Source organism: Sander vitreus, chromosome 7 (genome assembly GCF_031162955.1).
Source record: "Sander vitreus isolate 19-12246 chromosome 7, sanVit1, whole genome shotgun sequence".
In the NCBI taxonomy this organism is placed as follows: Eukaryota; Metazoa; Chordata; class Actinopteri; order Perciformes; family Percidae; genus Sander; species Sander vitreus.
In genome coordinates, this window is record NC_135861.1 from 29559097 (window position 1) to 29582128 (window position 23032).

Sequence of the window (23032 nt, forward strand, 5' to 3'; positions counted from 1 at the left end):
ATATCATATCTCGGCCAAATTAAATGTTATCAGCAAATAACTGATCCTTGTTCAACATCCCGCTACGGTGCTCTGTACATTTGCAACGGCGATGTACCGCAGACCTCGGGCTCACACGTCTCGATATTTACCGATGTTTGCCTCCCCGCTGCCAGGCTTCAGGTTCCGCTTTCGCGTGCTCCACGGGGTGCTGGGGGCGACTGGCGTGGGTGGCTTGGGCCCCGTCATAACTGCTTGCAGTTCTAGTTTTTATTTGCATTTTTCTCTGCCATAAAAGTTGCTGGTCACAGAAATTGAATATATGTCATAATGGCTCTGAACTTTGCACGCCTATTAATAATTTAGTTTAAGATTTATAGTAGTAGAAAAGAAATAAAGTAGAAAATATTGAAAAATGCAGATTGCAATTTCTCTTTTGTTTTTTGACCAATAGTCCAAAACCAAAGAATCCAAAGAAAGCAACAAATCCTCATAATTGAACCAGTGACTGTTTTGCATTTTTGCTCTATAAATGACTATGACATGTTACTCTACTGGTATCGTAAACTTGCAGGAGAGAACACAAGAAGGAAGCTTACCAATGACCGTTATTGCAGTCTATGAAGAGATCACTCTGTCACTTCACAAGCAAATCATTTGGAACGGTTATTTTTTTGCAGTCACTAGCTAGCTTTTATGTTATTAAGATTTCTATCTCTTCACTCTTCCTAGGTTATACAATGGCAACCCTGTGGGACAGCAGTTTGGGCCAAAGTGTGCGCGTAATGACCGCATTGGCTGCGGAATACACTCAGAAAATATTGAAGCAGGTCTTACAACAGTCTTTTTTACCAAAAATGGCAAGGAGGTAGGCGGTTTTTAAACACTGACATTCTGTAATGCTTTATTTCAAACATGCACTAGCAGAACTGTCTGTGTGTATATTGTTGTCTCTTGTTTCTTCACCCATTGTTTCCTTGCATCCTTCTCCTGTGCAGGTTGGTTCAGTAGAGGTTCCCGCATCGGCAGAGGGGCTGTTTCCCGCCGTAGGGATGCACTCCATGGGGGAAGAGGTGAAGGTTGACCTGCAGGCTGAGTGGTTCCTGGAGGAAGATGACAGTATGATGATGGTGGACAGCCATGAAGATGACTGGGGGCGGCTTTATGACGTCAGGGTTAGCGGCACGGTAAGAAGTAGAAGAAGCAGAAAAAGAATACGCTGACATTTTCGGGGACATGAGAACAGAGATCACTGTTCTGTGCAATGTGTAGCTTAGCTTAGCACAAAGATGGCAAGTTTGTGACCATGTTGTTCACACCACTAAGCAGCTTCATTACCATACTGGTAGTCTATATCGGGGACGTTTTATTCCTGGGATTGTTCAGGTGCGGCCTGAAATTCCGCTGGATGTCCCTCATTTCGGCCGGATTTCCGTTACCTTCCTCTCTCTTTGTGTTGGCGTTCTAAACTCCGATGGATTTCTGAGGACTATGGTTAACTGCTCCTCAGATCTCTGCAGGGTAAATCCAGACAGCTAGCTAGACTATCTGTCCAATCTGAGTTTTCTGTTGCACGACTAAAACAACTTTTGAACGTGCACATGTTCCACCAAAACAAGTTCCTTCCCGAGGCTATTTTGCAGCGGCACCGCGGCTCCGTCAGGTGCTTAGCGCCGCCCAAGACGGTTGTGATTGGTTTAAAGAAATGCCAGTAAACCAGAGCACATTATTTTCCCCCATCCCGAAATGCTGTGTGGACTAGCCAGACCTTCCTCTGCAGCGCTGTGGAGAAAGGTCTGGCAATGCTGGTTTTCAATTGCCCATGTGGCTGGCTGAAGGCTAGAGTCAGTTCCAAGTAGGACTGCAAGTAACAATTATTTTAATCATCAATAATCTGTTAGGGCTGCCACATAAACCTCAATAATTTGATTAATTTCTTTCAGAAACCCCAGAGTTTAATCTCATGTTGAACATATTTTTATTTTATTTATTTTTTAAAGCTGAGTGGTTGTACACAGAGCAACCCAGGATAATAGCATGGCAGGCTATAAACGTTTACGAACTGAATCTTGTCTCAGAATTACCTAACTACAAACCAAACTGAAGAAGGGTCATTTAAATGCAGGGGAGCATGACCCGTTTGCCGCTCCGAAAATCCGCTAAATTACTTTTGAACCAAGTGTTGACACAACCTCTACTGGCGTCCAGTGTGACTCTTAAGTAGCCCGGCAGGAGAGGCGCTTCGTGGTGCGCTAGGAATGTTATAACGGAACTATGAGCTGGATGCACGGTGACGTGTTGCAGGTAAAACCGACTCATAGGAGTTTAAAGTGGGGTGGCTGCTGTGCAGGTGAGCTGAACTGTTCTGTAACTGGGTGGAGGCCGTGAATAATACATTGTAGGTTGAAGAGAAACATCAGCGTCCCACCAGCGCTGGTGACTCAAAGTCAACTTGGCAAATTCAGATTCAGGTGCAACCTTAGAATCTGCTGACTTTCTTTTAAATGAAGGGGAGACACTACAGGCAAAACATAGTTTTTTCATGCACTGGTCATATTTGAGATGTTGGGCTATTTTGCTTCAATAACACATCCTCTTTTAGACTAGTGGAAAGAAAACATCCAAAATACACATTCAGGTGTTTATTTTACTACACTTTGTCTATTTGCGTCTGTAGATTTCTCCTAAATTAACTAAAAGTTGGTATTAGACAGTGCCTAATTTGCATATTTAAACAGACAATTTAAAAAAACTTGCAAAACAAAAAATAATGTTTCCTACTCTAAGTAATCAACTGGGGAAGTTTCATGGTGATATCTATTAGTTTACCCTATTCACCTGCAGTGTCTTATCTTCAGTCTTACAGTACATAACTTTTAAAGGTCATTTTCTCAAAATCTTCTCATATTTTGACCCAGAAATCTCCACTTCAGTCACGTAACTTCCACCAGACTTTGCACTTTCATTCCTATCTATATTCTGAAGGTTTTTACAGAGGGGTTTGTTCATGCTGTATATCATTCAGAGCCTGATTCATACAACACTCATTCTTAAAAACATGCAATTTTTTTATGGCTGTTGGCAGTATTGTCTGATTTATGGAGTGATAAAAAAGAGATTGCAAAATCCCCGTTGTAAAAACCCTTGACTCTAATATGACAACAAAATGAAGCAACAAGAATTTTGAACTGGCTCCATCCAATGTTTTCGAGTTCTGCTCTGGAAATGTATGCAAATAAGCACACTTAACAAGATAAGGTTGTTTGTATATTCAAACATAACATTTCAGAAAACTTATTATACAAAAAGTATCAACTTTTCAACTGGGAAAGTTAAAATGTTTACCCTGTTCAGCTCTAGTCTCCCCCCCTAATCGTTTAGACGATAAAATATTAAAATATGAAAAACAACAATTGCATTAGCAGAGCTTAAAGTGAATTGCTTACTTAATTCTGACCTGTAGCCAAACAAACTACAAACCAATCTTACTTTCTGAAATGGTGAACTTAAGGGTTTCTGTTCTTCATTGTGTTCCTTGTGTTGTGGGGAAAACAAAGTACATCACATATATGTAGTGTGTTTTTCTAGCATATGTCCTTTGAATGGGGCAGATTATAGTGTGGCTTTTCTGTTGCTTGTACTTTTGCGTGGTTGTTGCCTGTTCCCCGTGTTTTTGTGCTCTTACAAGATCCTTCAACTGCCTGTTCTGTAGCAAATCCTTCTTTGTTGACAACTGTACTTAATGCTTAAGCAAGAAAGGCTCAGTGATCTACTTTTCAGTAACCGTGGACATGTATTGTGATCTATTACCTTAGTCTGTAAGGTGCAGTTGCTGCTCTCTCTCTCTCGCTCTCTCTCACAAAGTGAATGAAGGAATGTAAAGACTTAAGGGTATATAATTAAAGCATTACACAGCAAGATAACGTACAGTGCTGAACTAAACACCAAACTATAAATCGGGTACGATTCCTTCACCAGAGGCATCTGTGGCAAACCCCATATATAGTGACAGACATGGATGATTTTGGTCTCCAAGGCCTACTATTTTCCTTGAAGGACCCCTTCGCCATCATTGAGTAAACTGATGACCCCTGACATGTGACATATTACCCAATATCACAAATTTGCCTCCAGGGACAATCTGTACAGCCTACGCCACCCTCTTATCTTTAGACCCTCGATTCACAGAGGAGGGATCCTCTTCCAGGACGGACAGACATGCAGTCGATGTCACACTTTGTGTTTACTGCAAATTAGCAAATGTTAGCATGTCAACGAGCTAAACTGAACATGGTAAACAATATACCTGCCAAACATTAGCATTATATCATTTAGCTCAAAGTACTTCTGTGCCAGAGTACAGATTCTTAAGCTACATTCACACTATTTCATTTTCGTTTAAAACCCACATCTTCTGCAACGTTAACGCCTGCGGGCCCCCTCTCTGGAAATGTTGCTGACCCCGTATTAGTTTAAAATCTCAGCGGTTGTATTGCAGTCTGGACGGGCAGAAATGGAGAACCTTTGGAAACAATATACACGTTCGCTTCCTAAATTGGGTCTTAAATCACAACGTGCCCGTCCCTGATTTGTCACGCCCTCATCACGTGACCCGTTTCTGGAAGAAAACTGACTATCTGCGGTGAATTCGCCTACATGTGCATGGTAGTTAAGAGCAGAGGATCAATGCATGAGCTTTTATTCAATCTATTTAAGATTAAGACCTACTTTATTGAAACACAGTAGTGTGGATGTAGCCTTAGTCTGTCTTTGTTCAACTGTTACACAGTGATTAATACTGACTGAGGGTGAGGGGGTGGGAGGGTACTGTACACATGCACATGCATACAGAAATGAGCCCACTTACGTGCAAAATATACTATCCATACATTTCGTACATAAGGTGCGCGCCCACACATGGCTGGCCACATCAGTAATAGACAGCATTGTAGTTTTTAGACACTTTGACACTTTACTATTAGCCTATTATTTATTGAAGGGAACCTAAATTTACAGGAAAATACAGTATGGGGAAAAAAATGGCCACCAAAAATGAGGATATTTTAGAGCTCCCCCTAAATTTCTCGTTTTGCCCCTGCGTGAGAAGAAATGACTCGCCATGACAGCAGACGGCAGCATTTAAAAAAGGAAACCGGATATATAAACCGTTGCTGCGATACGTACAACAAACCGAATCAGCCAGCCGCAGCACAGAGCCTACGGTCCCTCTGCTTCCCTCCCCGCCGAGACGACAGCGGACAACGGAAGATGGGGCGACAGACGGCCGACGATCTCCTTAATGTGTCAGGGCCTTTTAGGGGGTTAGAGTTCAGGTTCAGGGCTGTTTTCTCAGACGCAGACTAAACTATGATTCAAGTAGCTATTGTGAGCCACTCGATTGGAATTCATTGTTGGCCCCAACTGTGTCATCACAATGCTGTATTCCCACCACTTTACAATAGTGAAACTGTAGCTTTGTACCTTTGTTCTGTGAAGGTGTGAGCTCTCATCCCCCCCACCCAACTTCAAAACCACAAGACTACAGACAGGTCTCTGACACCAGATCGATGCAGGCCAGGCTGTGTGTGGGTCCCGAATGTGGTTACGCATTATACAGGTCTATCCACGGTGACACACACACACACACACACACACACACACACACACACACACACACACACACTCACTCTCTCTAAAGGCAGACAGGTCAAGAAAGCAGAGCGCCGTGGGTGAGAGGGATGATTCAACCAGCTGTCTTGCTCTCTGTCTTTCTGTCTGTCTCACCCTTCTGGCACGAAACGTGTTGGTGGAGCCAAGTGCCTGGCAGTCCACCAGGTTGTAAAAATTCAATAAGTGGAATAACGGGACTCTAAGGAATCTTTTACTCTTTCTCATGTGGTTGGAGGTTTTCACAGCTGGGGTGCCGGCCTGCATGGTCCGCTCAGCAGTCCAGCATTGATTTTTTTTCTTTCTTTCTTTTTTTTTTTTTCTCCTTCTTTTCTTCCCCTTTCTTTTTTACTTTTTTCCCATGCTACCATTATACTTTTAGATCCATGATGTACACTAGTTGTCATTGTGAGGGTTTAAGCGGGTGATAATACTCAAACTGATAAGGCTGTCAAGTTTAGACAAGTGAGAGGATTAAGTGTAGACACTAAAGACGAGGAAGGGTGTGGGACAAGGGTAACGGTAGCTGCTTCCTGGAATGACAGAGAGAGAGTCTGTTTTGTAGAGCAACAAGAGAAAGAAAAGGAAAGTGTGGCAGAGGACTGTCTCAACTTTTCCAAGTGTCTACTTTGGATTTTTGAAAACAAAATTCTCCTCTCTCCTCTTCTATCCTTGTTTTCTCTCCTCTCCTTTATCCTAATCTGATCTCCTCTTTCCTTGTTTCCTCTCCTTCATCCTCATCTCATCTATTCTTAGCTACTATATCCTTGTTTCTTCTCCTCGCCTTTATCCTTTTCTCTTCTCTTGTCCTCTTTCCTTGTTTTCTCTCCTCTCCTTTATCCTCATATCCTCTCCTTTCTTCTTGTTTCCTCTCGTTTGTCCTCATCTCCTCTTCTCTCTCATTGTTTCCTGTCCTTCATCCCCATCTCCTCTCGTCTATTCTTGTTTGCTCTCCTGCTCTCCTCTCCCCTTCCCTTGTGTCTTCTCCTGTATCATTCTCTCCTCTCCTCTCCTCTCCTCCTACTGTTTGCCATCCATCCAAACAAAACTTCTATGGATTTCAGTAACATTGTACTTGCCCATAGCTGTGAGTTCTATTTTAAGGGGCATGGAAATATTTTTCATCCTTTCTCACATGTGCGGCCATGCAACAGATATTTCCAGTCTTGGTTTCCGATGATTTACTGATCTATCGCTCGGCTGCCATAGACGAATTACACCTCTCTGGCTCCTCGGCTGTTTGTCTCAACTAACATCCCCTCACGAACATTTGGTCAAAACAGGGAAGTAGTTTCTACACGTTGCTATTTGATAAGTGTGGATAATAACTGTTCCATATGATAGCTGTCCTTACTGATTGCTAAGGGGAGGGGGGGGGGGTGACGGAAAAGATTGCTGCTAGATAGATTACTTTTCTAACTGGTATGCTTTTGAAGACGTAGTTCTGAAAAGCCGCAGAATGCACAGTGTACAATGGTGATGGTAGCGACTTGTCTGCAGCTAAGTCTTTGCCTTTGTGAACTGCTTAGATTGCAGTTGGGTGTGTGGGTGTGTGTGTGTGTGGGGGGGGGGGGGGGCACTCCTGTTTAGATTAGTGGGTTTGTGATTTTAGTTTTCTGCCCACTATAATCACAACTACCTCGCCAAATATACCCCCCTCTTGCTTCTAGCCTATCTACTAAAGTGTCTTATCTGTTTTATAACACTCTCTTTCTATTTCTTGTCATTAAATATCACATTTCCATCATTAATCTTGGTTGTCCTTGAAACCTCTGATAAAGTTAGTACAAAAAGAAAATTTTCCTTTTCAGGGAGGCAACTTTTTTCACTCTGGCCTCTTTCATTTTTTTTTTTTTTTTTGATAATCCTTTTATTTTGCTACACTCTTTGTTCCTTTTCAACATTTTAATTACTCATCTGAAGGCCATTTGTTCAGGGTAATGAATACTCTGCCCTCATGGTTCTACTTGAGTGGAAAACTGAAGTAAATGGAGTGCATTTTAATTTGATGGCTGTGCCCTTGTTGGCTCTGTTTGCCTATAAAGAGTTTCACTGCAAGCTTTGATATGTCATGAAAGCAGGTTTGTCATTATGTAAAATGTAAACATGAACTTCTGATGCCTGCCAAAGCAGCAGATATCCTCAATGTATTAACTCTGCCAAATAGCAACACACCTTGGGAAAATAAAAGTCTTATCTCTGCATTGTGATGACAAAGGCTTGAAATACTTTTTTCTGTTTACATCAGAATCAGAAAAGGTTTTATTGCCACAAACACACATTAAATATTAAATACAGAAAAACAAATGAATACATACAAAGTACAGGTACAGCTACTACAAAATACAGGAGAACCATTGGTTTTAACAATATGAAACATTTATACTTTTATTTATTTAACACATCTTTGGGGATTTAAAAAAATCATCAGATTTGGCAGAATTTTTTTTTATTTTTTTTTATTTTAAAGATTATTTTTTGGGACATTTTAGGCCTTTATTTACATACAGTTGGACAGCCGAAGACAAGAAAGGGCAGAGAGAGGGGGAGTGACATGCAGCAAAGGGTCGCAAGGCGGGGGCGAACCTGCGGCCGCTGCGTCGAGGAGCAAACCTCTACATATGGGCGTCTGCTCTACCAGGTGAGCTACCCAGGCGCCCTAGATTTTGCAAATTTACTAATCTGACAGAGCCTAAAAAAGATAAGAAAAAAGCAAATGCACATCTTGTTCCTCATTCGCCTTCATGGTATATAGACATTACAATGTTTTAACCACAAATGGTCTCATGCAAGTAAACTTGACCATCTTCGTAACAATAATAATAATTGCCCTAATCTGACAGAGCCTTCACAATGCCAAAATGAAATGTAATAATATGAATAAACAGTAATACTATTCCACTTGGAGATGTGTAAACCTAACAATCACTCAGATAGAGGGCTCTGTTTTAGTGAACAGATGTGTACTAATGTTGTGACAGCACACTTTCTTTATTTTTGTGAGGGGGCGCAGCACACTGGGATTAAATAATCTATTACTGTTATCAGCGGGTGTGTGAAGGGTTGAGATGAGTCATAGCCAGTCACATCACCTGCTATCCTTCCTTTTTAAAAAGCAGTACCACAATGCTTCCAACAAGCCAGAAGAGAAAACTTTATTCTTCTTTGGGAAGCACACAATGCTGCCAAGTTTGGTTGTCTTATTTTTTTGTTGAATTTCTGGACATATTAAAGGATCAGCCATCCATTATTTTTTTTGTTTTCCCTGTCTCTAATGATGCATAGATTTAGATCTTAAACACAGGCATCTATATCTTAAGCACGTTGGCTATGTGCCGTTCTATCATGTAGAACAATAAATTAAATTAAAAATTAAAAAAAATCCTTAGTACTGTAGTCAATTGCAGGTTGTTTTTTCTTGAACTGGCAGTACATGATCGTTAAGGTTGCATTAGTTCAGACGTGGCTGCATATACTGTACATATATCAATACTGCCAAAACTGGGAACGGAAAAACTCTTCTTTTTAAACGGTGCCAGGTAATGAACCAGTTAACATGACCATTGTGGTATTTGCACCAATTTAACCACTGCACTGGTTTTGCAGTCCATTTTTGTTTGCCTCCAAGAGCCAGTATGTCGACTATACAGATGTTAGCTGTAGCTAGCTAGCAACACAAATGACTCGTCTCACCAGAAACCTTAGTTCTTTCATTTTTGTTCTCCAGTATCTCTCCTTTTCCTCTTAAATCTGTACATTCATGAAGTTGAGTCATAAAGTCTCTAGGCAAAACACTTTAAAGATCTGCTATTGCACCTATAGAAATGATGTAGAGCTCAGAGTTTACTCCCCAGCCCTTAAAACATGCTAGAAAGTGCTTTACAGCAACCAAAACTAGAACAATTAGAGCTTTAAATGGTGCACTATAGTGCAACGGTACCTCAAGGCTGTGTGTGATCACAAGTACAACAGCCCCCACCCGACCACGCCCAACAGGTTCAACAGACCTTTACCTTTCGACCAGTAGAGGTCAGTGCAGCAACACTTAGTTAGTTTAGTTACTAATTTACTCTTAAAAGAGGAAAGAAAATCATTTGAATCACTTGACATTAACAAATTAGCAGGCCCTATTTTTGGGCATTTTAGGCCTTTATTTATAGAGGACAGCTGAAGACTGAAAGGGAAGAGAGGGGGGAATAACATGCAGCAAAAGGCCACAGGTTGGAGTCAACGGGTTGTACTTAGTGTCTTAATTAATCATAGGTGTGGTTTGGGCGTAATGTGCAATAAACCAATCAGAGGGTCATCTCCCATTCTCTTTAAAAGCCAGGCGCGTTTGTACCTTGGCGCATTGCTGTTATGATGGCGGATTTGCTAAGCAGGGAGGAGAGATTTTCACAAGAAACTGATCTGCTTGTGCGTGAAGTGAAAGCGCCCAAGCATATCATATAATAGTATTTCACATTGTAATTTTATTAATAATCTTTTGCATTTTTTGTGTGTGTGTGTGTGTGTGTGTAACAAGCATAGTGTGTCAAATCTTGGCACCTTTTACTAATGTGCTGTTAAAATAACAATGAAATGCTGCGCTATTGACTTTAGACCAGGTTTTTGTTGATCAATGGCGCAATCACTTCACGCTGCCTCAAGATAGCAATACGCCAAGAATGCACCTGATCACACCTCCCTGTAAGGCCAGCACGCCCATGGGCGCACAGATGGGTGCATTTGCTATTTAAAGGGCTCATATTATGCTTTTTGGCTTTTCCCCTTTCCTTTATTGTGTTATATATGTTTTTATGCATGTTATAGGTTTACATAGTAAAAAAGCCCAAAGTCCACCCCAAAGGGACTTACCATCTCCAACAGAAAACCCTGTTCACAAACTGCTCCAAACAGCTCTGTTGTAGTCCAGCCTTTACTTCCGTGACGAACGTGCGTCACTTTGTAACACGTTATAATGCTCGCCTAGCTGCTAGCGTGGCACGCCCTCATACTCTGCAACTGACTAGCTAGCTGTACTTACTGCGCATGTGCGACTCCCAACAAAGATGGAACAGAAGTGCCTCACTCTGTAGCTAAAACAGAGAGCTCAACACACGGGGGGGAAAGAGGAGCTGCAGCAATGTGCAATACAACAAATGTATGGTAAAATTAAATCACATTCCGGTACAACCTCTAAATACAATAATCAACCTGAAAATGAGCATAATATGAGCACTTTAAACGACGCGGGCGTTGGACGGGAAATTGACAACTGCGGCGGTCTTAAACTAGCAAAGACACTTGCGTCGGGCTTTGCGCTGCGCCCAGTGCAAGATAGGGCCCCAAAGCTGCAGTTTGGATCCTGAGCTCTCCTTCTGACATCTCGGGGCATTAACACTGTTCATTAAGATTTGATTAATCGGTTGGATTTAGTTTTCTGCTTAACACCAATCAATGAAATGTTCCTTTTTAAAAGTGATCTGACTTCTAGATTTGTATAAGATTACCTCATCGCGCTCACCTTGAGGGATTTATTTTCTCTACCTTTGTCATGACTGTCAGCTGAAGGTGTCTTAGACAAACACACCATGTTTGATAAAAATCCACATGCCACCATGCGCCTGCTCTGCTGTTTTCCTTGAGAGGAGACATTTGGCTGGCTGTCCACTGCGTACGTGCGGCTCAGTACAAACACGAACCTCCAATCCTCTGCCTCCTGTTGTCACAGCAGTCGCTTTGCCCACCAACTTAATCCCCTCAGCTGCGGATGAGCGGGCCGACAAGTAGGTGGACAGCACCCGAGACTGCAGTTATTAGTTTTCCCAAGTGTACCGGTGCTCCCTCGCAGCACATATATCACGTTCACTCCCTCCTCCTCTCTCCACCGCTCCCCCCATGTAGAGATTAAACTTATCAAAATGTATGTATCATACCCTCCCGACACATTTTTCGTGCTGTAATGGTGCCCGGACGTTTTTTAAACTTGGCTCCACATTGCAGTGTCCTCTCCAGGGCATCTCCGCACCAATTATTGTCAAGTAATAATCCTCATTGTACCTTTTCCATTTGCAAGAGCCAGCTGTAGTACCAACGCCCCTCTAAGGTTGCCTGCTTCCTTCCTTCCTTCCTCTGGGAACAATAGTCAAGAATCCCAACATGACACTGCTCTTGGATGAGAGTTCACAACTTTCCCATCATGTTGTTATGGTTGCATCCTCCCAGGCCTAGCGGTGGCATCATCCCGGTTTTCTTCCATTTCTCTGAACTGAGCTGCGTGAGAAAAGAGGAAACTATGAATGACTTAAACCAAGGAAAGGCAACGGACTAAGTGGATGCTGGCTGGTTGTGGCAAAGACAAGATCACCGGATGGAAGTCTGATTTATAGACTCTGCAGGAGTCCTACCGTGATTTAAAGTTGAGCGTCAGGTTTCACCAACATTAGTTGCATGTATTGTACATGATCTGCAGGCCCAAAAGGAATCTGCAGATATTTTTTTATCCCTCCAATTTTCAGCGGTGATCCACAATGAAAATCTGCAGAATTTCGCAGTGTTTTTCTGCTTGTTGTGAAGATGTGTTCACATTCTGAGTTTGATTACATTTTATTTTTACTTTTTTAAATCTGCGGAAAATGGTGTACAGTAGCAGTTTAAATTAATTAATTTACTTTGTGATATAGTGACAATGGTCTACACACATACTCACATAATAAGAGTTATGTTTGGTAACTTACAACATTTCGCCGTGTGTCGCCTTGTTTTTTTTGCGAGTAACACTGAATGTAAACGCATTGTTTACACAAAAAAAAACCCACAGGGCACCTTTTTAAATTTGTAATTATTTCTATGTTTCACAAATCCCACCACTGATCGGCGCTTACTGACCTCCTATTCACATGTGCACTTCACATGTCCCTGGAGGGCAGACCCACATACTATATTGTGAGTGCAGATACAAGCCTTTGTGTTAGAAAATCTCTGAGACGACGTTGACAAATTGCACCTTTGGCTCAGGTAGCAAAGAAACTCCCGCGCACTGTCAAAATAACTTGCAAAACATATATAAAGTTTAATAGTAGGCAACGTTTTGGTATTTTCCCTGAAGATGGTCCAGTACCGAAACGTACTACGTACCTACTTTTGAAATGTACTACTTACCTACTTTTGACCTGCTTGTCTCCCTCCGACGCACCTGTCTCACGTTGTAGTATTCTTCTGTACCAACTTTGGCTCAGGGGAAAGTTTTTATTAAGGTGTAGTCTCTGGACAATTGTATTGACTTGGATCCTCGAGAATTGTTAAAACACCTTCCTCATCGCCTTGAATAGTGCACTTGTTTCAACATACAACACTAGTTTGGCATCATAAAGCATAAAAACCATGAATATATTAGTCTATATGACTTTCCATCTTTTTATGGCATCCCTTCTCTGGTGCTTTTTTCCCCCCCGAAGGTGGCAACCTTCCTGTAAAACTGTTACGCTTTGCGACTGTCCAAATAATTCAGCACTGGTGACGTGCTGGCATTGGAGCCGCAAGTTAATTTGGGCAACATCTTCCCAGCAGTGGTAATGGTGATAATAAATGGAGTGTATTAAAAGGTGATGAAAAGCTCCACATGGCCAGTGAGTGATGAGGTGTCAGTGAAGGGTCCTTGGTTCTTACAGGTTTTGGAAATCTCAGAGGGACGATTGATTAAACCTGCAGAGTGACTTTGCATGTCTATCATTTAAGGGTGTTGTTTCGGGAAAAAACTTGTGGCGGTTGCGTGGCATTTAAATGTTATTGCCATGGTATCATACCAGATCACTGTCGGAACATAAGGTAGTCACTTGATATCTTGCAGAACTTTAATCAGTGTTGCTGCAGTTGGGGATGTTGCAGTAAGGCGTGTTTGACGCATCCAGGCAAATACCATCTTGTCTTTTAACAGTAAATACTTGTTCACCTTACTCCACCTCACTTACTGTGTCAGTTCTAAGGTAATTACAGGTTGTGTTTTTACTTTTGCATATTGTTTTGGTGCTAAGTGCCTCTTTGAACTTCCTAACCCAGTCAAACAAGGTCAGTCCTTCAGTAAAGCAATTGTCACACAACACATTACACGCTTGAACAAGAAAGTTGTTAAAGCGAGTCATTTGTTGTGGATTTTGAAATGACACAAATTTTGTTCGCAATAAAAAGTAAATGCATGTATGGTATTTAATGCGTCGTTTGGGTTGAGTTTGAACGTGTGAGCAATTATGCCGTTTCAAGAACTTTTAATGAATAAGCGGTGAGTGAGTTGTAGCGGTTTTGTAAGGATGATTTATAACTCCAAAGAACAAGCTAATGTAGTGTTGCTTCATAGTAATATAAACAATCTCATTGCGTGGTTTAGGTAGTCATTTTAACACCGTTAAGCACGAGTGGATGTATTCAGTACAAACATCACCGGTTTGCTGCTCGCCCATTAAAAAAAGCAGCAATGACAGAGTGGCTGTAACCAGCTGTGGCATTATGATGGTGGTGTTCAGTCCATCAGGATATTCATCTTGGTCGCCTTATGCACAAAAAAAGTGACTGATGGACAAGTCGGATTTAGCTACTGGAGGGCATCCAACCCAAGTGAGAGATGAATTAGAGCAGGGTATCGCAGCCTCTGGACAAGGACAAGGACAGCTCATGTATTTTCTAAATTAAAGTGGCACATTTGGTCCAGATCATTTTACTTTTTTAGGAACACAAACTGTAAGGATTTATTTATAGAGAATAAATAACACTGAAAAAGAAATCTGCAGGACCAGGAGAGGAAAAAATATAAAATAAAAACTTTTACAAGGACTACAAATAAAAACAATTACACAAAGAAGCAAATCCAAAAGAAAACAAAATGTAATAAAAATATAAATGCATTAAAGACAAAAGTAAGTAGCTGAGTTATGTGGACGTAAAAGATGTTGCGTGATGATCAGATCAGTTTGGTTGACGAGTGTGAACCACATTATAAAGAAGAGTTCTCTTAATTTCAGTTTCACCTTTCTTTAAGTTCCCACATTAGGTGTGACAGGAAATTGGCAGGACCACTCTCTGGGCGTTACATCTGTTTCCCAGGCAGCAGCTCAACAAAACACGGCATTGCACACCACCAGTACCATTCTTAACACTCCGAATTATAGCAGTGAGAGAGCAAGCAGGTGATTGTCAGATATCTCAGTGAGGCATGCGTTGCTCAAGGCTACGTCTCTCTTGTTCCTGCCCTCTTCGTCTCTCTCTCCTCCTTCCGTTACTCAGCAGCAAGAAGCAAAAAGAAGGTGTGGTTAAATGCTCATCACACCGAAACTGTTGTCCTCATCTCCCAAAACTGTTGTTGTCCAGGCACGAAAGTGCATGCACGTTTTTAAAGTATCGCATTAGAAAAGCTGTATGGAAACGGCAAATTTCCTGAATTGCGCAAAAACGTTTTTATTCTCGCTTGAGGTGTTTTTCATCTGATGGAACTACGCCGTAGCCGAGTTCATTTGATGGAAAAAGCGCCTAATTCACATTTCAAAAGTTGTCGAGCTTAAAATTCACTTGACAACTGAATGGAAACATGTCTTGTAATAAAGAAGGTGGAGAATAATGCTGACGGCTCTGTAACTTTATCCATGTGAACGATTAATCAGAAGAGATTTTCTTTGTCTCCGTAAGTGTAAAAATGCACAGCAACAGCACTTTGCAATAAGACACTAGGGAGAAGTTAGCACTTATGGCACTTGGCACTCATTATGGTGAAAAAAAATCTACAATTACAGAGTATTGCTCTTTAAATTACAAGCTGTTTAACGGTACAAAAACAAACCGACATCAAGTACAAACATTACAGGATTATTTAGTTTAACAGCGTAAATGTTAAATTATTGCTGCAGAGGTCTACCAGCATTTTTACATTGTATGTATATTGTGGTCAAGGCCCATTTGTGACCATTTCAACAGCAGTATTTCTGCCAGACTGACAACTACAGTAGTAGCTGATGGAATTGTGTAACTGTAGACACAGGCAAAGGTTTAATAATCCCAGAAGGCCGACTGTTCTTCATATGGTGTGATCCCCTCCTGTTGAATGTTTTTCTCAAAGGTGCCATGTGGAGTTTATCACCCCCACGAGTTCTGTTGTGCAGGTTTTTCGACTGGGTCCTCGCTTCATTTTTGGTCATTTTTAATCCATGGTAGAGAAAGACCAGGAAAAGGGGGGGGAGAGTGAGGTAGCAAACAAAGGTCCCTGGTGCCATTGATGCCGTGCTGAATTTATGATGCAACTTTTCTTACGAGTTACAAAAATGTCTTTTCCTCGGTATGGGCATGGTTTGAATGTATTTCCTAATAATCTTTTTAATCTCTTGAAATTAACCAAAGTTGGCACTTAATTAAGAACGAATGCAGCATATATAAATATATATAGTATATATAATATGTATCAAGTGAATCTTGTTCAACATACAGCTACACGTGAACTGTTCTCAGCAACCAGTTTAACCCTTTTATTAAGCTTAGAGACTGAAATTCAACTTTTCGAACGCCTCAGCTTCCTTTCTGAGTTATTTTCAGTTTGATGTATTACTAAGCAACAGGGAAAATGACAAAAAGGGAAAATGGTAATAACTTAATTGAGACACTTGACTTTTGTTTACGTAGATGTTCCCACCAGGTGTGTCCTTCAAGTGGCTGGCTAGTGAAAGACGCGCACAAATACACACACTCAAAACACTTAAACACAAAGGCTTAATACAGAAGTGACGTTGTCCACTCCCACCTTCTCTGTCATGCTAGCCTTTCACACTGGGGGCTTATTCTTCATTGTGCACATACTCACGCAATCGCACACATGCACTCACATGGCATGGAAACACTGCTCAGCCTAAAGGCTTTGTCGTTGCCTAGCTGCCCACCTACTTACCTGTACCCACCCATCTTCACTTGTTTAGATGCTTAAGACCAAAATAGACCTGAAAGTAATTGCATGATCCCCAGGTACTTTAAATGCAATCACTGAGTGGCTGTTGATACTTGTAGTCACCGTGGGCGGTTCAGTGAGGGTTTGACTGGGTTTGGAAGTGTCAGTCTGTCATGGTGCCCACTCACTTAGGACACAGTTGCAAAAGCTAGTTGCGTGGTTAAGTCTCTCGCTTCTGGAGCAACATTGAGCCCAGGGTTCCTGCCCAAGCTTGATTTGCTTAACTTCAATCTTTTGTCTCCATCTCAACTTTCCCACTTACTCAGACTTACATCACTGCCGGCCCTTTGGGCCTGGTCGCCTGACTAACCAAAGGAAAGTATAAAAAGGAAAGTCAGGAAAATGAAATAACAGCAGTAACTGGGTTTACTGAGAAACTTGAGGCAGAGGTGTGCTTCAAACAAACTATTTTGTACGATGTGTCGTCCCGTCACGTCTGAGGGCAAAAGTGTTTATAGCTGTTTTGAATGGCCTCTCTCAAAGATGCAGTAAAACTCTTTCCATTAATAAAGCAAAAAGATGGTCCTTATACTGTAATTTCAGAACTTGCTTTAAAATAACCAGATTTGTTTGAATTGTCTTCAGTATAAAAGTAATAATAAAATAATAATGTATACTTTATTAAGCCCGCAAGGGGAAATTACAATGTTTTCACTCTGTTATTACACACATTACACACAGGCCTGAATTACACGCACATGCTCAGTACCTCTACATGCACTAATGGAGAGATGTCAGAGTGAGGGAGCTGCCCATGGAAAGGCGCCCCGAGCAGTTGGGGGTTCGGTGCCTTGCTCAAGAGCACCTTGGCAGTGCCCAGGAGATGAACTGACTTTTACTGCCAAAATGTTTTTCTCAATTGTTCACACACTAATACTGGCACTTGAGACATTATGACCGCGACCTGTAACTCATGTCCCAACCCCCTGAACCAATTCTGCTAAAATACAAGCACATTTCCTGCTTGCCTGCTGCTGCAATTTCAGATTGCAGTTCTAGTTGAGGGGAGGGGGTTTCAGATGATCTAACAATGACTCTGTTTGAGGCATGCTAACTCCTTTAGGCCACGTCCACACGTACCAAAACCATCTCTTCCCCCGTCTTCCCTGACATTGTTTCAAGAATGTTTGCGTCCAAACGGATCCATTTGTAAATGACTCAACACGCTACCTCATATTCCAGGCCTATAGGTGGAACTGTTTCTGCTACAGAAATTCACCAAAAACGGAGAAGAGGCGGACCATGCGCATAAAGCTTGCGCGCTGTATGAAAACAGACCGTAGAAGAAGAAACCAAACAGCCCTAGTAACCCTAATAGGCTCAGTATCTTCTCCAGCAGGAACCCAAGCATGCAGTCCGCCGTTGTTGTTGTTGTTATGAGACGTCGTCGCGGGATAAGAGGTCGAAGGCTAGAGGTCGAAGGGGTGTGGCGATGACATAATTGACACGCAAGTATGCGTATGTTTTTTTTTTTTTTTTGAGGCAGTGCAAAACATGTTACAAAACATTACACCAAAAAGCGTTACCATGTGGATGGCACCTTAGTGTGGACATTGTTGTTTTATGAAAGCTTGACCAACAACATGTCATTATCATGTTTGTGTTCAATTAGCCCCCTTTTATATAGTTTACTTCTTATTAACCCACGTGTTTGTTTCTCTCCCCCTCCCTCAGCTCTTGGAGTATGTTGGCAAAGGAAAGAGCATCATGGACGTGGGTTTGGCTCAGGCCCGCCAGCCACTAACCACCCGCTGCCACTACTATGAAGTAGAGATCGTTGATGCTGGAGAGAAGTGCTACATTGCTCTGGGTTTGGCAAGGAGGGTGAGCTTTCTAAGAAAAGAACAACTTTTGACAACTTCGCACACACACACACACACCTAACCTCAACAGAGAAGCACATTCTTTTGTACTTTTGGTCCTTTCCCCCATTTTTCTACACTATTTTACATTAGGCAGTGTAGCTCAAAGAACTCGTGGGATGTGGACTGCAGGAATAAGCCTCACATTCGCTGATCTTCCATTCTCCCCCTCTGGTCCCCATAGTATAACAAGTCGTTGAGCTCAAAACACGCTAATGATGGAAAACTTTGACAAAAACTTGAATTGGGAATGAGGCGAGTAATTGGCATGTGCAATATGTTCCTCAGGCTCTGTCTTAAGAATGTTGTAAACTTGTCCTGATGGCGGAGAAGCAGCGCTCTTGTCATTTTAAATGGTTTTTTTTTTTTAAGAGGACACAGACTTTGTGAAATAGGTTCTACTCGTGGTAAACTCGGTGATACTGTCAAAAGCTTTATTTTCTTTCCCATTATCCAGCAGCTCAGCCATTCTCTTTGGATGTAATGGCCTACTTTTTGGGTAGGTGAAACACCTCCAAGAGGAAAACACAATTAGAGAAATTTTAACAGCTCTTACTTGAACCCTTATTTCTTTTTCCAAAGAATGCACATGCGGTTCCCATTTCAGCATCAGCACTGCAGCTCTGCAAGTGACTATTACCATGTTGAACTGCTTTGAAGAACGAAACAGACAAACGTGTAGATGTGTGGGAACTGAGTGAAAAGGATGCACATTAGGAGACGCAGAGAATCATTTTAACAAGGGTTAATATATCAAGACATTTCAATACACGGCTGCAAGGATGTAAAGTACAAGCAGTAATAGTTTAGGATCTTGCAGGGCCATTTTGAATCCTCCTTACTATGCTTAGCAGGACTAAACTTGTACGACTGTCTGCTTTCTGATAGATGGATTCTCTCACAAAATATTATTCTTCTGACTCAGGAACTATTTCTTCGACAGTATGGGTTCATGATTTGTGAGTGTTTTGCTCCCTGTAAATTCAGCCTTGAAAGTGTTGTGAATGTGAAATATTGGTGACTGCCACAGCCAAGGCCTGTGGAAAGCTGCCAGCACCGTCTCTCCCAGGGTCAAAACTCTGCTCCTTTTTAATAACAAAAATAAAATATGAAACCTGTACAACATCTCTGAAGGTGTCAGAGCCTATTTATATAAAACGGGAACAAAGGGATGCGCAGGTCACTGAATGACATGTCATTTGGAAATATGTTAGCTTGTTGTTGGCTTTTGCAAAGTCGTTGATATCTACCACCTGATATCTACCACCTGATATTTACACAATAAGACACAACAGTGAATCAGCACTCGTAGTAATTTACCATCTTCATAGATATGTTGCTTGCCAAACCACCGCTCTGGCGATGGCAGAGTTGCACACATTCCACCCTTAAAGTTAAACTTTCTGTTCAAGGAAAATTAAACTATAATGCTGTGGCTACTGTGCATATTTTTCCGTTTTTTTCAAAAGAGGATAAAACCTTTTTTGGACATATTTGTGGAAACCGCTTCTGGGTGGGCATTTCCCTTGGCAACTGTTGACTGAGAGCCGTTGTTGCTAAGAAGACATGCTATCAATATCCGTGGTGCACTACTGACAGGAGCACGTAGCATAGTTATCCTTCGAAGGGTGATACAAAATGTTTCTTCTCCCTTTTTCAGCAAACTCACTTAGCATTTCTTATTTTCGGGAGAACCATTGTGCTGTTTGTCCTCACGTGGAAAGTGGAAGAAAGGATAAGTCTCGCATTGCCAGACCCTCCTCCACAGCGCTGCAAGGAGGGTCTGGCTAGTCCACACAGTATTCCGGGATGGGCTAAAACATGCTCTGGTTTATTGTCATGTCTTTAAACCAATCACAATCGTCTTGGGCGGTGCTAAGCACCGGACGGAGCAACGGTGCCTCTGCAAAATAGCCTCGGGAAGGAACTTGTTTTGGTGGAACATGTGTACGTTCAAAGGTTGTTTTAGTCGTGCAACAGAAAACTCAGATTGGACAGATAGTCTAGCTAGCTGTCTGGATTTACCCTGCAGAGATCTGAGGAGCAGTTAACCATAGTCCTCAGAAAAATATTTTTATTTTCTTAGTTCATTTCTAGAATTTGTTGACAATGTTATACATTCTATGCATAATGTTAAATGTTGTTTTATAAAGTTATTTGTTTAGGAAAGCAGCCTTCTGAGTACCTTTGCATAGTCCTAGTCTATTTTCACTCCAGCTCAAACATTCACTATATCGGCCGCCATATCGGTAATTGGTGAATTTTCCCCCTCTAAAATCGGTATCGGTCTCTGAAATCACATATGGGTTCAGCTCTAGTTGAAACTCACAGAAGCGGGTAGTCTTGTAACTAGGGATCGTCAGATACTGGTTTTTCGAGGCCGATACCGATTATTAGTAGTTATTGAAACCAATAACAGATATTTGGAACTGATACGCATTTACAGTGAAAATGAAAAATCTTTAAGTCAAAATGATTTTGGAATGTTACAAACTCCAACACGAAACTTAGTTTAAATGCTTTTATCAATTATGTAATAAATTAGAACATAACACTTTTAACATAACACAGTAAAAGAGAGTCAGATAGTGTTGTGTTGTGGGCGGGACATTAAGTCAGTCTCAGTGGTGAGTGAAACCGAAGCAGAGGGACAGACACCGAGCTGGAGCCGAGCCAAAGTTAGACCACTTCTTAATTCATTTAACTTTATGGGTTATCGGGCAAATAAAATGCTGATACAGATAATCAGCAAACTGCCAAAAAAAAGGCCTATCCCTGTTTGTAACGTGGAGTAGTCTGTTTCATGATTTGAATCACGGCGATCAGAGTAACTAATGTACTGTGCTGAAATCACAGAAATTATGACTATTAAGAATTTCCTTTTTTTGTGCCTGCCAACACAAATGATCGTACTGACACTACGCACCAAAAATTTGCACTCCCTGAAAAACATGCCCGTGTGCTGTCTCTGCATAAAAAGTGAATGTCTCATTTTTTGGTACACAATTCAAAACAATCAGCAAGGAGATTTATACTGATTTCTCAGCAAAAAAAATTAATTTTAAACTTTTAAGCTTTTAAATCACAAATCTACATCTATTATATGCACTGAATTCTGTGAATTGAGAGACAAAACTAGTATACCCTCTGATGGAGCTAAATTGTGCACACACATGCACTCAACACACACAGACGATGCTACCATAAGGGAAGAAGTTGAGTGGTGATAACTCCTGTCCCATTACCTCCTCAGAGTTCCTCTCTCTTTCTTTTTGCTCCACTACTTCTCTCTCTGCATCTGGGTTTCATTATAAAGACATTAAGCTTAAGTCCAGGAGAGGTGATAAAGTAGCAAATTGAAGGGCTTGGGTAATGACTGTTTACACAACAGCAGTCGCAAGTTTGCATGCTGGTCTTTTTCACATAACGTCCCGTGGTAAGGAGGCCTGAATATAAACACAAATCCACCCATTAATGCCCCACAGACTGTTCTGTGTCTCTCTTTTTCTGTATATTGTGGTTGCTGACTTCAGGCTCAACCTTGTACTCAATTTTCTTCACTTTACAAATCTCTTTCGTCCCCTTTGCCAACTCGCACTCTCTTCCCATCTCAACATCCGCTGTCGCCGATCACCTCTCAAGAAGAGTAACACTTTGGTCCCGACTGAAATAACATAACAAATATTGGATGGATTGGTGTGAAAGTTTGTACAGACATTCATAGTCCCCAGATGACAAAGCTTACTTTGGTGATCCTCTGACTTTACATCCAGCACCGTCGGCAGTTTTCAATTATTCAGTGAATTATCTCAACAATCTACTTCATGGATTGGCACCAAATTATGTACAGACATTCAATGTCCCCAATGTTCAGTGTTTCCTCTAGCGCCAAATACCTGCAAAACGAATGTCATTCCCATCAGCCTCAGTTGCACACACGCATGGTAAGCTGCTTACACACCAACTAGACGGCCAACCGTCGGCAGAAAAGTCAGATGGGTAACATGGAACACTCCCGGACACAGAGCCGATAATCGGCCGTTGGACAGTATGGCGAGGTTAGTGACTCGAGTCTGTTCGGTGTGTTCTGTGCCGTCGTCCGTCCGAGGGGCCGTCGTCCTTCATTTTGGCCGATTTGACATGTATAATCGGCGGGGCAGGCACTGCTGGCAGTCGGACTCAAATGACCCATCTGATTGGTAGAGATCTAACCCGGAAACCGGGAGCGGAATGAGCGTGACTAGAGTCTCTCAAAATCTGATGAAAATCTTTTAAACTGACCTTTGTTGATCTGAAATGAAGACAGATTCAGCAACTGCACGGCCTATTTATCACATAAAATGTTTTCAGAAACACGTTTCGGTGAACTATTTTAGTACAATATGAGATCGTATTCTGAACAAGCCGCTGTGACAGTCTGTCTTTGAATTTCTGGAGAAACCAGACCCACGTGACGGGTTCGTCCAATCAGCTGCCGGTTTTCATTTTTAGGCGACAATACAGATTAGCGCCGCCTGCTGTTATGGAGACGTATTCCGTCTCGTCTCTTCGGTGTGTTCTGCTT

At 41.7% G+C, this 23032-nt stretch overlaps 1 protein-coding gene across 3 annotated transcripts in view; it reads left to right on the forward strand.

Annotated features, from left to right (window-relative positions):
* Positions 1-23032, forward strand: part of spryd3 (SPRY domain containing 3) — a 60749-nt gene that overhangs the window by 15576 nt on the left and 22141 nt on the right. For all 3 annotated transcript variants that reach the window (XM_078255883.1, XM_078255881.1, XM_078255882.1), the window contains exons 5-7: positions 712-847; positions 978-1166; positions 18281-18430. In XM_078255883.1, the coding sequence (XP_078112009.1) occupies positions 712-847; positions 978-1166; positions 18281-18430 (475 nt within the window). The remainder of the gene's footprint in view (positions 1-711; positions 848-977; positions 1167-18280; positions 18431-23032) is intronic.